Source organism: Syngnathus acus, chromosome 2, assembly GCF_901709675.1.
Source record: "Syngnathus acus chromosome 2, fSynAcu1.2, whole genome shotgun sequence".
Lineage (NCBI taxonomy): Eukaryota > Metazoa > Chordata > Actinopteri > Syngnathiformes > Syngnathidae > Syngnathus > Syngnathus acus.
Genome location: NC_051088.1, coordinates 14,738,463 through 14,754,036, shown reverse-complemented (window position 1 = coordinate 14,754,036; position 15,574 = coordinate 14,738,463). Strand labels below are relative to the sequence as shown.

The 15,574-nt window shown below is 39.7% G+C and overlaps 1 protein-coding gene across 1 annotated transcript; it reads right to left on the bottom strand.

The window, feature by feature from the left end:
* Positions 1-292: 292 nt before the first annotated feature.
* On the bottom strand, positions 293-12,811 carry LOC119117840 (pseudouridine 5'-phosphatase). Its single transcript, XM_037244415.1, has 4 exons — positions 12,688-12,811; positions 11,380-11,598; positions 9,550-9,779; positions 293-766 (listed from the first exon to the last, which is right to left on the bottom strand). The coding sequence occupies exons 1-4, from the start codon at positions 12,791-12,793 to the stop codon at positions 590-592; spliced, it is 732 nt and encodes a 243-aa protein (XP_037100310.1). The 5' UTR covers positions 12,794-12,811; the 3' UTR covers positions 293-589.
* Between the last annotated feature and the right edge of the window lie 2,763 nt (positions 12,812-15,574).

Here is a 15,574-nt window from a genome sequence, read left to right as displayed (position 1 = left end):
TCCCATAAAAGTGATCTGAACCGACTAAAGACTGAATTAACACATTGGTGCTGCTTATTTATGATTCCGTTGCATATTGCTCCGTAAACGTACTCGAAAACATTAACCGAACAGCCTATTTTGAAATGAAATAGCCTCGCGGGTACAACAGCTATTCAGTGACGCCCCCTGACCACGGTTGCCGTAATGCTGGGAAGCAATGCGACCTTGTAATTTACTAGTCGTCCTAAAACGTACTGAAACATTTTGGCAGAGCGCTGCGTACCAGTATGGATCAACAAATTCATCAATTGATCCACATATAAGGCACTCTGCATTATAAGGCGCACTGTGGTTTTTTGAGTAAATTTTAAGTTTTTAAGTGCGCCTAATAGTGCAGAAAATACGGTAGTTATGTCTAATGTTTTTATGACAAAAAAAGTTTAGGAATGGATGCGTAAATAACTGACGACCTTGAGTTTGAGATGTTTGGGGCTAATGTCATTGGGAGTAAAATATAACACCTAGTTCAAGAGCTTTGAAACATTTACCTAAAATAAGAGCTAAAATAAAACCAGATAGTGCCAAACCACCAAGCTTTGCAGTAAGATCAGATAAATGCCGGTAAGCCAAACAGCTGCGGTTCAAATTCCTCCATGCTCTTAAGCTTCAGTGTAGCCTCCTGAGTCAAAGCTGGGTCCAAGTTCTCATCGGGAACCATCACCACCTGCATCCCCGCAGCCAAGGCCGCCCTCACACCGTTGGGAGCATCCTCGAATACCAAGCACTGTATGGGGTGACAAGATGGAGGGCAACAAAATGATACTATTCCACAAGTTTATTAGGCAGACGGCAGAGCTGAGAGCAAAAACAAATGCAGGCAAATGGGACACAGAGGCACCGTTTGCATTTCCAATCTGATGAGCTTGACATTTCTCGCAGGAGTGCGCTTGACCTAGGGGAGGCGGTCTAGCCATTAAAAGTGCAATTTGAAGGAAGGTGCCCCCACCAGCCCTACTCCGTTAGCTTTGTTTACATTTTTATACACTGCACGAAAACTCATCGGAGACATCGTGGGCATTTCGAGAGCCATGACTCAGACGTTAAAACGGTTGGCCGCAACTCTCGGAAGCTTTTAACATGAACTTTTAAATGTATGCATTTTAAGAGTTGAATGAGATTTACTGCATATTACTGGAGCCTACCGGTGGAACGACGCCGTGCCTGCAATAGGCATGTTATCAAAACCACCATTATTATTACCAACAGGTCTTTGAATACACTTTTTCCAGAAACCCAGCCACTCGCTTTTAGGAATTATTGACTATTTTGGTCAGCACAATCATGCATTTGATCGGAGATAGAGAGTACATACCTATTTCAGCTTTCAGTTTTTTTCTGCTATCTAACATTTCATATAGATACACCTCCTCCAGGTGCTCGTCCTTCCCCCCAAGGACCAAAGCATGCCTATCAGATAGATTAAAGTGTCCACTAGTGTAGTTTACTTTCTATTTGGGGCAGTCTAGTATTAAGCGGGAGAGGGGAAAAAAAATAAAGCGGGGCTTACCAATGTGGTGCTCACGGTAGCCCCAAAAGCCACATCGGTAGCTGGTGGCGTGGGCCTGTTCTAAAAATAGCTCACCAATCATAAGACAATTGTTATTTCCCAGGAATGTCGTCGTAGTGATCATTTGAAAATGTGAACACTGCATATTGGTATTTACTTATCCATTTCCTAAATATTATAGGGTCATTAATATGATCGGTGTCTTCAGATAAATGAATGCCGTTAGTTGCTATTATTGACATAAAGGCCGACCGATGCTTTTTGGATATTTGGCTGAGTAAAATTCTGATAACCAATAAATTGTCTGATTATTCATTCATTCACAACGGTCGCAGGAGTGCTGGAGTCCACTAAGATGGAATGTGCCCACGATTCTCCCTGTTCAGGAAATAATGTGAAGCCCTTGTCTGATGTTTGCCGCTGTACATTATAAATAAACTCAGAAGGCTTGGGAGAAAGTGTTGTGATGAGGTGAGAGCAAAGTTGAACTATTTTGTCAATGATTTGATCCACCGCGTGTGGAAAATGAAAAGAACAGAGTATGAGCCAAAGAACAGCGTCTTCGTACTAAAGCGTGGAGGACTAGAACATTATGTTTTGGGCTTATTTTGCTGCAAAGGGTATAGTGTGATATCACTGGATTGAGGAAACAACAAATAGAGCAATGTACTGTCAATTCTTTGGGTCGGACATGTGATTTCCAGCATAACAATGATGCATAACATAACTCCAAGGGCAATAAAGTCATGGGTCAAGAAGGAGCACACTCTTGAAGTGGGCCGGACAATCTACAGAGCAGAAGCCTGCACAAAACGTGCGAAGCGAGCTGATGTTTCTAAGCGGCAGCTGAGAAACTTGAAGGATTTAGAGATTTCAGCAAAATGGGGTGAGCCAAAAGCTCTCTTGAGCTTCGTGCAAATTTGGTGGCCAACTCCAAGAATTCTCTCAGCAATGTGCAGGTGTGAATCCAATAACTGGCTGAAATTCTATTTTCTGGAGAACTGACAATGTTGGTTGAAATTTCTGTCATTCTTATGACAAACTATTCGTGTTAGCTTTGGCTAGAGCTTTTCAACCGATAATATGCATTGATCCATCTTTTACCAAGAGTCTTACTTACGTTGTCGTGACCCGGATAGCCAAAGCAATCACATGTGAAATGGCTGGCACAAATGACGCAATTTTGTGGACGGAAGCTGAATTGTTTTCATTATTAAGTAAATAACACAAATCCATTTTGCTCTGATGTCATCTGTGGCTTGGAATAGTTGCAGTGATTTGTGGATCTGGAGCTTGGATCTGTACATCCCACACCACTGCACATGCAGATTCATGTGGTCCGAATTTTGCAAAAAGAGATCTTCACACAGAGAGACGCCAATTATTGGCAGAGCGACGCTGTATGTGGGCGATGTTATAAACAGAGGCTTGCAAAAGCATTCAAACTCCTTGAATTTTTCACCTATCAGTATGAAGTAAGTTCTGAATTGATATCTTACATACATTATGTTTTACTGCTGTCAATATTCCAAACAAATGCTGCTAAAACGGCCATGCTCATCGGTGCAGAAAAGATTGCTATTAGTGACTGCACGATCGCACGGCTGTCAAACTGTGAAACGTTAGTTAATAAGCTGACGCCTACATCAGCGTTAACGCACATAAATCACCGTTCTGTCGTTCTGTTCGAGACTGAAGAAAACATTACGTGCGTCGTCTGTACCTTGAGCAGCGGCGGGTGAGTAAGTGGCAGTGACAGATTGTCCGCAAAATTCCTTAAATGATCTTGAAGCCAAGGGGGTAGGCTTACGCAAGGGGTGTCTAACATTTCACCATCGCTGTTCTCTGTCGCTCTGCAGAGACCACAAATAGTAGCGAGTGTTAATGAAGGGCTCAATAAAAAGGGAGCAAATAGTTTCTAGCAGAGTTGGGACTATGTCATGATGTGCAAATCACAAACAAGGCTCAAGTCTGCCAAGCTTCAAACAAGCAAGGGGCAAGTGACAGACAGAAATCTGGCTGTTATTTTTGTTCAACTTTCTCCCTTCAACTGTATATCAAGAAAACTTATGAAAACAGTTTTTCCCCCCTCTTGGCAACATCACAAAGCCAGCACATGGGTGACGCAGAGACAAATGACTTTATTTGTTATGTGATGCTTTGGCTATTATCGTCACGACCTGTCTCAGTTCATTTTCGTGTGTCTATGTTGCCATGGTCTCTGTCTACGTCTCTGTGTACTTGCCCTTCCCCTCCTCTGTCTACTCACAATCTATGTAATCAGTCAACTGCCTCTCAATCAATCAATCAATCAATGAGCTTTTATTGGCCAGGTTTGTCCATGCCAAACAAGAAATTCGACTCGTTGCCTGTCGTGTATTTAAGTCCTGTCTGCGTGTGACTCCCGGTCGGATTGTTCTCGTCTCTAGTCTGTAGTCTTGTCTCCTTCTCTTTTGTGTTCAGTTATTCTCATCTCTTGTTCTTCTGTTCTTGTCTCTCGGTTTCAGTTAGTTTAGTCCCTGTGTCAGGAAGTCATGTTAGGTTTGTCTGTTCCCCTTCATCCTCCCTTCCAAGTCCCTTTTCCCTCAATAAACCCTGGTCCAAGCTGCATTTGGTCGTCCCGGCTCCATTCTATCCGTGACGATTATAGACACAGTCTTTCTGATCTTCCCATCTCTAGTATGACGAGCTCGCAATTTGTACAAAATACAGGGGCAGCAGCAGCAGCACTTTATGGAACAAAACTGTTTGATCATATTACCCTTTTATTCGCTACCGATCGACTCCTGGTCAACCTGACTTGAAGGTTCTGCGAGCCATATAGTATTACTTGTCTTACCACATTTCCATCATGTTGACTTAATTGTGCCTTATAGTCCATCTTGAGCATGACGCTCAGCATCTGTTGGTCATTTAGTGACTCAGAGAGCTAAAATAAAATGTTGGCAGGGTCTACTGAATAAAGACTAACTCTATTTAGTATTCTGCAATGGACTACCCATGGAAATTAGAGTATGTCCCTATGTATGTACAAATGTTAAAATCTCGATACTTATTTCTACACTGACATTTTGTTTTACACCTCTGTTAGACTGCAAGGATTCTCTCACACTGCCTAACATTTGGATTTTGGCCTCTCCTAACCCAAGTGAGGCCATCACAGTTGCTGTGGAGGATTCTGTCTCAAAGAGGACCACATTCCCTCGAGGTGTCCACCGGCAACGCTGCTTCATCTCATCAAATTGACTTTCGCCAACCATACATAAGAATTGTCAGTTCCAATTTATTACAATGGAGTTTGCTGTTCTTGTTTTTTACCATCTATGATATCTCATTTTTCATTCATTTTAGGGTTTTGTATTTTATGGAATGTACAGGCCATTGATCCAACCTGTTGTTTGTATGTTCTCAAAATAAATTCAATTAGATCAATGTAATTTGTAATGATGTTTGCTAAACATGTTTCGTTTTACTTGTATATTGTGGCCTACTTGCGTCAGACCTCTTCAAAATAGAAGAACACTAACTGGTGCCAGATGAGGGGAACGCTGGGAGTTTCACTTTTCCATTCACATATAATATTTTGTCTGAGCTTATTTCAAAGACACAATTCTTAAATATTTTAGGGCATTGCAGGAAAAAAATAGTGAACCAGTCAGGCCCTTTTGATTATTTCTACGGAAGCTTTTCAAAACAACGTGGCAGCCTTTTAGGGCTGTGTTCATACGGCTCTAAGTTCTGGGTTCATTCCAACACGATTCACTGTATTTCCAAAAGACACAGTTCCATTCAATATTTACTGCACAACTCAAACCACTCACATGCACACAAGTCGCCCAGAGTCATGATCAGGCAGCATGTTATTTAATTTATGACTCAGTGTTGCTATTATTTCTTTCAAAGAAATGCATTCTTTCAATGACTTATGCAGTAAATCTTGCCAAACATGTTGCTCCTTTTTACATGGATTTTATTATTTTACCACAAACTCAATATGACTCAAAGCAACATGTTTTTGCCAAGTGCTAGCACATATTCGTGTTTGGAAATTTTAGGGCTTTAGTTGCCCTTTATCAAATGGATTTGGCTTACATTTTAACATTGCCTCCTAACCGTTTGTGTTACCCTAGTGCAGGTGTGTATTGGCGAATATGGTTTGTCTAGCAATAATGGGCCAATTTGTCATTCAGAAAGTAAAGTTCTTGTCCTAATTGTACGTGACTTGTACAGCTAGATTAGAACAGTGTTCCCAGTGGTAATGCCTTTTTGATTAATGACAGGACCAGAACCAGTTTGCTCCGCTCTGTGTCGGTCTAAGCGTGAACTTGCTATTATGTTTCATTAATCTTACTCAGATGTCCAAGTGCACCTATGGTAAAATCTCCTGGCTCATTATCAACGCTGTGTTTGAGTTCTGAGAGGAAGAGAGTGCACTTTTTTTCCTATCTTTCTATTGTTTCTCTGAGGAAGCAGCGCTTACACCGCGTTAGTCATCTGCGAGGCCCTTGAGGTACAGCACTCGATGAGAAATGTGGCTTGGGGGTTGGGTGAGGTTCTTTGTGCTGCACCTGTTTCCTTTTTGCATCCGAGTGTGATTTACTCGGTGGCTTTCCATCCACCCATTTAAATTCAAATTTCCAAGAGTTGCAATTATAAACCTGCATGGAAATTCTACAAATTCAAAAAAGGACCTAAATTTGGCCTTTTTCCGCTTGAAGCGGATGCAATTTTGAAACCAATCAAAAAAAGGACAATGCGCATTTCGGCTATGGAAGGTTTTTTGAATAAACGGCAGGAGAAATGGCAACGGACGATAAAGTAAGGAATGTTTGATGGGATGAATAGATTTAAATATTTTTTAAATAAAAGGAGCAAAAATGTATTACTGCGTCTGGAATATTGAATACATGTGATTTTAAATTACAACTCCCATTGAATGAGTTGATCACCTGTGGCTGCCCGTTCAGACTGAATGAGAGCTACTCTCATGTACTCTTGAGTTGTTGCGATACAATTTAACAAAATACGAACAAAACAAAGACTAGTTTTCTTGATATTAATTCCCTAAAACAAAATTACAAAACCGATTTTATGCACAAATGGAAAGTGCGAGAAAAAAACAGATAACGGGCGATTAGGACGTTTCATCTACTTCACTTCTTTTCATCTGCTGGTAGTTGAGTGAACCAAAAGGAAACCGGAAGATTGAGCAACAGAACAACGGAAGCCGCCCGGCATTTGCTCACTCACGCTTATGCCCGCATACACAAGCATGCACTTGGTTTTGTCAGATGAGCCAGAGAGTGACGCATCATCATTTATTATTCCAGTGAACACGCTGTCGAATCCCCCCTCTGAGCTGCGGTTTCATATCTCATCAAGAGAAATGCCAGCTCAAACCAAAGCTGGCTGCAGATAAACAAGAATCGGGTGTGCGGTGTCACAGGCAGACCTATTAGTAGGAAGAAATCCTTTAAAGTGAATGAAGAAGGGCTGTGAGCGTTGACCTGCCAAATTTACCTCCTTGATGAGACCACAAATGACAGGATGATATGAGAAGAATGCCATTATCTTTTCCTTAACACGAGCTGAACACGATGTTGCCCTTGGCGATCAATCAAATATAATTTGAGTTGTGCTCAATGTCACGCTTTCCCTATACAGTAATCAACAGTATGTCACTCTTTCCCCATACAGTATTCAATAGTATTTGATGACTAAAGAGAGATCACTGGAAGTCAAGTAGAATCCCCCGCTTCCCTCTTACTGAAGCCAGTTTCTGAAAATATGTCTTAACCAGCCCATGCATCTTCGAAGTGACCGATAGAGCTGAACCAGGTGTTTTACAGTCCATGCACTAACAGTAGACACAAGGGGGACTGCTGGCCACTGATTAATTCAGCCTTTTGTTAGCGCAGACCAACACACACACTTGTGTCCTTTAGTATGGTCATTCACACCAGTTTTGCGTGAGGTTGGAATCTTACACCTTGCAAGGTTATTATTGGCACAATACAGTCTTTTTTCTTTAGTGAACCATAAGTAATATAAGAAATAGACTGCAAATGGAACACATTTGTGGCATCCGCTGAATTTCAACTTAAAGCTAAATTAGACTGTAGCTATTAAATAATTTCATATTGGGATGAACTACTGGAAATTCTATCAAATAATCGAATATTTGGATAAAGGTTTATCAAATAAAAAAAGGGCAGCAGCTCAAGTGGGATTCATAATAACACCTCAATTTGCGTCTGCCTGTCTGACACATCAGAAGAGGCACCATTTATAATTGATGCAATGTGACACAAAACATTACTGATTTGAATTCTGTTTAATGACATCATTACTCTGTGTCTTTATAAAGTATTGTAAAACATTATAGAATGCAATTTTTCCCTTCTTGAATTATTTACCGTAATTTTCGGACTATAAGTCGCGGTTTTTTTTCATAGTTTGGGTGGGGGGGCGACTTATACTCAGGAGCGATTTATATACATATATATGGTTTTTTTTCACTTTTTTGGGCATTTTATGGCTGGTGCGACTTATACTCCGGTGCGACTTATAGTCCGAAAATTACGGTATTATACCCCCCTGTAATGCATGGAACAGATGAAAGCAATTTGCATTCATTTTCAGTTGGGAAAATGTGATCTGAGTGTTTCGAGGAAAAACCGTGGTTTGTCACGAAGAAAATTCAACTCGCATCTCAAAGCACCGCTGTTTAACATGACTCTAATTTCCTTCCAGCAATAAATGTAGCACATTTATAAATGTAGTTCATGACATGAGCACCCCAGCATATGTCATTAACTACATTTTTAAATTACTATCAACATTATCAGTAATACCTAACAATCATGCTTAAAACTGAGTAGGTTCAAGTTGCTAACAGTCGATGGTACCCTTCACCTTAGAAGGTTAATAATGGTGGAGGAGCTCATCTGTTCTAATAGCAGTGTATTAAAACGAGATCTGTCAAGTCTGTCAAAACGACCTGAGATTTGCATGGCTATATAGTATCATTGGGAGTACAAGAGCAAGTCTCAAAATATGAGTGAAGGGTTTATTCCTTTAATTTACAATTTTCATATCGTGCATCTTTTATTGTCTGATATCAGTCTTTTTACTTTTGTAATGTACACTTACGATAATAAATATCTTAGTTGTTCTTCAACTAACTCCATTTTTTTGTAGATGATATGTAGGTTCTTTTGTGATTTAATTCTCATCGATTTTATTGCGTGCACGGTGACATAGGCGTTGCTGTCATTTGGCTCAGTGTTTGTAGGACATTCAGCTCTTTACAACAGAGAATAATGTTGCCTGCTGTATTTTTAAACTGTTATTGCTTTTACCCGTCACTGTTTACCAGTTAGCAAGTGGCCATCATAACCTACCTTGCCCCAACAAGGACATCACCACATTCTCTCTGGCACATCCTTTTGTGTTTCAGAATTATATACAAGAAAATAGTCGTAGTATTCCCACATTGAACGGATTATGGTGACAGTAAATGAGAGCGTGACAAAAGTTACAGCAAACAGCTATAATAAAAATAATGTGATTTAGCATTTGTGCTAAAGTAACATTTCTGTGTAAAAAAAATAATATAAATAAGTAAGCAGCTACTAAATTGGAGGGAAAAAAAGCTGTCCTCAACAGCTTGTGAAAAATCACTGAGGTTCCATAGACGACCAATCTGCATTCTGTTTTGTTCCGCAGCCCTGTCTTACATAAGTAACTTCTTCCTTCCCGAAGGATGCATTCGTTTGATGCAGGCACGCTCACCGTACACTCTTACCTTCACTAAAACACCTCAGCTGGCCAAAATTGTTTAAAGCATCATTATCCATAGCATGTACTCTATATAGTCGCATCATTACTGCAATTTGTCACTCATTTCTCAAAATACAAAAAAGGCCTTTGACCTTGCATGGGTTAAATTCCCAAAACATTATCATTTGATGAGTAAATATTGGAAGATATATGCTTACAGTATCTGGAGAAGCCGGGGGCTTGAATCTGCTGGCACAGACCAGGAAGGAGTCAGGCTGGGGTTTGGAATTTTTCACCTCAGGGTCATCTCCCCGGACAATGTGGTTGAACATAGCAAAGAAATCTTTGTGCTGGCTTGTCTTCAACTTGAACGTCGCACTTGCTGAGCTGGTGGCTACGGCGATCGGGATACCATGCTTCTTCAAATGGTTCACCAGCCTCTCCACACCTGTACAAGACAAAAGTCATTTCACTCAACCTCACCGTTGCATGCAGTATTACTTTCCGAGTGAAGGAATGTTTTAGTGATATTGACGAAACGCCAGAAAATTTGACTCCCCAAAAAATTATTTGAATGCAACATGCCAGTCAACATTTATTTTCCTTCATTCTGTGTATGAACATGAATAATGCAAACATCAATGGCATCTGATCCCTGAAAAAAATATTTAAGCGGATTAAGAAGAATAGGTAGAATTCAAATGACAAATGTTCGACTTACGAACATTCGTAGATACGAGAAGAGGCTGACTCGTGTCTATGAATGTCCCAAAATGCCATATTGCTTTGCAGGTTCATATTATTAAGCGCGTGTCACCTCATACTGTACATATCAGCACTTAGTAGTTCCCCTTTTTTGCCACAACCCCGCCGAGCACCACTGTTTCATTTGCACATAGTTCATCTAGCGCTGGCCCTGTCTCACTGACTCTCACGCCGCGCTCTCGTTTGTTCACATACTGTTCCATTCATTTTGGAGCTTGGCACAGTAAGCACCCCAGTGTGTACAGTCCATCTTGTATAAACGTAGACCTTTCATGCAAGGAAACTTTATTTAGCATGGCTGGGAAAGTAAAGGCTAATGATAGCTGTGCTGGGGGTGGCAAAAAGTGCAAGACAAAAAACACCAGGCGATCTCCATAGAAACAAAGTTGCCATTATTGCACTGTATATATTTTTGTTTTATGTTAAGACCGTGTATCTATAAAGAATACTGCGAATATCGTGCTGGGATCAAAATGACGGCAGTCTTGCATTTATAAAAGGTTTTTTCTTCCTTTTATCATCTTAAAGAATTAGGTTTAGGTTTTAGAATGGATACACCATAAATAGCCAGGGTTCGAAAAACCAAATAGATTCCGAGCCAGGAGGGAAGTTTGCACAGTACACAGCCAGCCGCTCCAATTACAAAGACAATTTCTTCGTACAATATATAATAGACAAGTTCTTAGGCAATATGCTCTTACCAAGACTAAACCCGCAGAGTTCACAAGACATTTTTGACATTGACAAAAGCCTAATCCTCTCTCAATGTTAGGGAAAACTAAGCATGAAATGTGTGTGTAGAGGGGAGAGGTTCTATGGTTTTGATACTCTTTAATTTTATTAACATACATTAGTGTTGCAACTAACAGTTTATTTCATTAATCTGATGATCATTTTGTTGAATAATCGATTAATCAGATTTTAAACTACATATTTTAATTTACATTCCATTATTCGAAAAATTAACATTTCTTCAAATAGACAGTACAGAAAATGCACTAAAACATGTCTATGATTTGGTTACTGAATTGGTGCATAACATGTAAAAAGAAAATCGGCAAAAATGTTGATTGCCATTTCAAAAGGAAAAGCTGATGTTTTTTTTATTTTGTGCCTTTATCATGAAAAATAATTAGCAAATTATTTGATAAGCCAGTAATCATTGCAACTCTAAATTACATTGAAATTCTTTCCTACGGAAGTGACAAGCCAACATGTGTGATCACACAAACAATGTGAAAAACAGTGGGGGGGGGGGGGGGGGGGACGACGACTATGCAGACCTGGCATGAGTTTGGCTGAAGGAAATATCCTCTCCTGTATTTCTCTGGTTTCAGCGAGGAGTTCCTCTGCCGACATAGGAAGCTCCAAAGTGTCTCGGATTGTTTGAGCTGCATCCAAAGCTTTTGCACCCATAACTTTGGACTTCACTCCCCATGTGTATTCCTTTCCAAAGCGGTCACACACTGCCTGGAAGGACACCGTGTACAGTCGCTCGGTGTCTGAAATGACCGCATGAAGAGAAAATTACACACTTTGAACTAGATACATGAAAAATATAACTAAATAAGTATATTGCTTATGTCGGACTGAATACTTCACTTTTCAGGAGATCACAAAAACAGTTTGTTCAACCATTAATGACATTGCATCATCAAAGAGGGCAATTCATTTTTCAAAAGTTTGGATAGGTCAAAACTTTGTGAATAAATAAAAATTAAATAGTACCCATACTATATGTGGACTGACCAAAAGCATATACAGTAGATTTGGAAAAAACTATATGAAATTTACCAAACTGTGATTAGGAGTTTCCAGCCCAACGGTATCAAATGCTACATGTAAATGATTATGATAATCATAACAGAATGCTAAAAACAATGATCACACAAACATTTTAACGGGTTCTCTAAAAATGCATGTACACTTTTAGTACATATACATTCACAAAAGCTTGAACATCACAAAACAACCTGTGTTTACACAAGGGAAATCAAATAACGTGTTCTTTTGGTTGTGTAGAATCCGAATTCCAGGTCATCTGAATTTAATAAGAACTTCTCGACTAAGCAGCTTTATAAAAACATCACTACTGAACTGAGCCATTATTTAGAGTAACGTCATTCGTTTTAAGTAATCAAAAAGTTACAAAATGTTGTCACTGATATGGGATGGACATAGTAAAGTGATCCCTCGCTACTTTGCGTTTCGTTTATCGCGGCTTCACTACATCGCGGATTTTTTTTTTCAAAATTAATAAAACATTTAGAAGTCCAAAATAAAACTTCTAAATTGAGGAAAGGTGTCTAACCCTTAGAATAATGCAGTATTGCTCCAAATGTTCGTTTACATTCATTTAGAAGTCCGTTTTCGCGTGTTAGAACGATCGCGAATTAGCATAGTACCAGTACTTCATGTTGGTGACCGTACTTCGCGGATTTCTCTTATCACGGGTGGTTTTAGGAACCCATTATCCGCGATAAACAAGGGATTACTGTACTTCCAATGCTGCAATACCGTATTATTATAGCCTTCGTGCGATGGCTAAAGTAACACAAATACTTCGTGTGTGAACGGGTTTTGCAGGGTACCTAATAACAATCCATCCATGTCGAATATGACATGGCTCACACGTTTGTAGTCGCTCCCTGTCACCGACATGGTTGAACCTCTGACTTCCGTGTTGGAGTACGGCATGAAGTTACCGTAAATACGGCAAGTCAGACGGGCCAAAATATATTCAGCGAACTACAATGACTCACCTGTTTATGTATGAGAGGGTGTTAGGGACATAATACAGAATGATCATATCTTAACTGAACTATAAATGTAAGTGATGATACATTTATCAAAAGGAGGAACATCTATTTAATTTAATACTTGCTGCGGTCACATGAAACTATTTTTGTGGAAACAATATAAATAAAAGCTGTGCACAAAATGCTGATTTGTGGCCCTTCAACATAAATCCTGAACAGTTGGATAAGAAAAATCTCCTTTTATGTAAATAGTGAGGTACAGGAATAAGACGGTACTAAAGACAATGATCTGGACTGAGACACATTAGTAAGCCTTATTTTGTTTTAGGCTAGTAATTACAATTGCAGAATTAAATGGGAACAGACTTAATCATGCTATTTTAAGCATTCCACAGTAAATTATAGGCATGTATATGATTATATTACAAAGGTGATCTAATTTCTTGTTAAATATTAATTATTTTGGTCGCAATGGCTATCTGAATGTGCACACTATTCCCTATAGACCGCACAATTATGGGGTTATACCATTTTGTAGGGGTGTCCAAATGTTCGGGGAGCATATAGGCACTTAAAATTCCCCACAATGTAGTGACCATCAATGTTCACTCAAAAGTTGAATATACATAATGCATTGAAAGCAGGAAAACAACATTTCGCGAGTGCAAATGACACCACGGAAATAATCAATTCATTTTACTAAATTGAAAATTTGTCTCACGAAGAAAATAGTTTAAAATAAATATATTCTTTATTCACAGATCTCCTTGGTGTGTCACTCTGAGTATCTTGCGACTACGTCCTCCTGTTTTTTCGCATCAGTAGCCACACTTCAAAAACACACCGTCAGCAAGTTTCTTTCATCAAATACCATCATGTGAAAGTTTTGCCTACATTAAGGAAGTTTGATTCCATCTTGCAAGCGAGGAGGAAAATGATGCCGAAAAAATATTGACTCCATCCGATCACTTTGAATCATTCCCGAAGGGCAAATTTCAAATAGACATAGATCAGGTTTAATTCCAGGTGACCCACCATTTCAACAACGTATCACTATTACATCCTGGATGCTTTTTTATTACTAAAGGATGTCAAGCAATTGTTTTTAAACATTTCCCCTGAACTTTTAACACTGAACAATTTGCAGTGTATGATATCACACGCAGCAAATGTGTAATATGACCAAAAAAAGCAAACAATTTCTTCTTTATTGCTGCACCTGCCTGGTGCCTGAAATAACAATTTCACAAACTACCTTTGGTCTCTGTGCCATTTATAACATTATGATTGGAGTGTGGAAATGGAAAAAAAAATCACACCAGAGAATAACTGACCACTGTTTTCCTAGTGCCCACCATTTTTCCACACAAAAACACAATTGCATTTGAGAGCAATATACCTTCATTTATCAGGCTAACATTTCCACTGTGTGTGGGCAGGATGGAGATACAGTAGTTGCATCAGTTATAAAAATAGCTATCCGGCATGACACTGCGAGACAGCAATAAATTCAACAAAAAGTGGAACGCAACAGAGTAAACAAAGGTGCTAACTGTCCCTGATGATTCTGAGGATGAAAGCGGCTCGAACGGGGATTCGTCTGGCACTGTCGCAACACTCGCCTTAGCCACTGGAGTGGGCCTCATCATTTTCCCTGGACCATTTGCCAGAGGGCCTTTATCTTTTTGAGCATCTGCCTGTGGTCTCCGGGGGCCAGGTTTCCAAACGTCAGCTCACTCAAGCCGACCGCTGGAAGACTCAAGCGTGTCCTTGTTTGGTCCCCTGACTTCCCCTGACAATCATCTACTCCCAGTCTACTTTTCCATGAAAGGCAGTCTCACCACCTCCAACTTGACTGCGGGCAACTCTGGTTATTTTAGTGTGCAGTTTAATTATGCAACTGTCCCGTCACAATCGGTTACCACCCCGTCACATTCGTTTAGCGTATGGCTCATCTGTTTGTTGGTAATACTGTATGGACACAACTCAAACATCTGCCTGAGAGAATTACAGAGGTGCTCGGGGAACTGGCTTAAGCTACTGTCTGCCAATACCTACAGTATTCTCTTTCACTTAGAATTATAAATCCTCTCACGTCCCAAAAGTGAAGGATTCCCGGTCTAATTAAAATACACTGAAGGAGAAATGGCAAGGGTACTTCAAGCCCAAGCAAGCAGGGAATTACGGTATTTGGATTGATCGCGAGTATACTAAGTAGGTACCGAAAAAATAACAGTGCAAAGATAATATGATACAAAATAACACACAGCTGTCTGTTAGTGAAGTGATAGCGACAGATATCAACATGTAGCCAGCATTCACAATTTCTGATAGAGAGTCTGAACATATAAATAGTGATGTGGTGATATCATCGACTCAGACACTGTTAGTTTTCATATCTCTCTGGAATGAAATTCTTCCAAAGTCAGACAAAGGGCGTTCTAACTCTAGGCCATTTGAACATGATGGGCTGGGCTCAAACTGCTCCATAAGCAAATTCATGTGGCATAATCCTCTTATGTATAGTAACACGCCACAAAAGCTTTACAGTATCTTTAATGACTTCCGAGATTATTTTTATTATTCCACTGTAGTTCCACACAGTTGATATTTTTCGTCCGACTTGGGCCATTTTGGACTTTGGTGATTCGTCTGTTGTGTAAGTGACCTAAAAGCACAAATTAAATATTTGCATAATCCGAATAAACAAATGCCAATG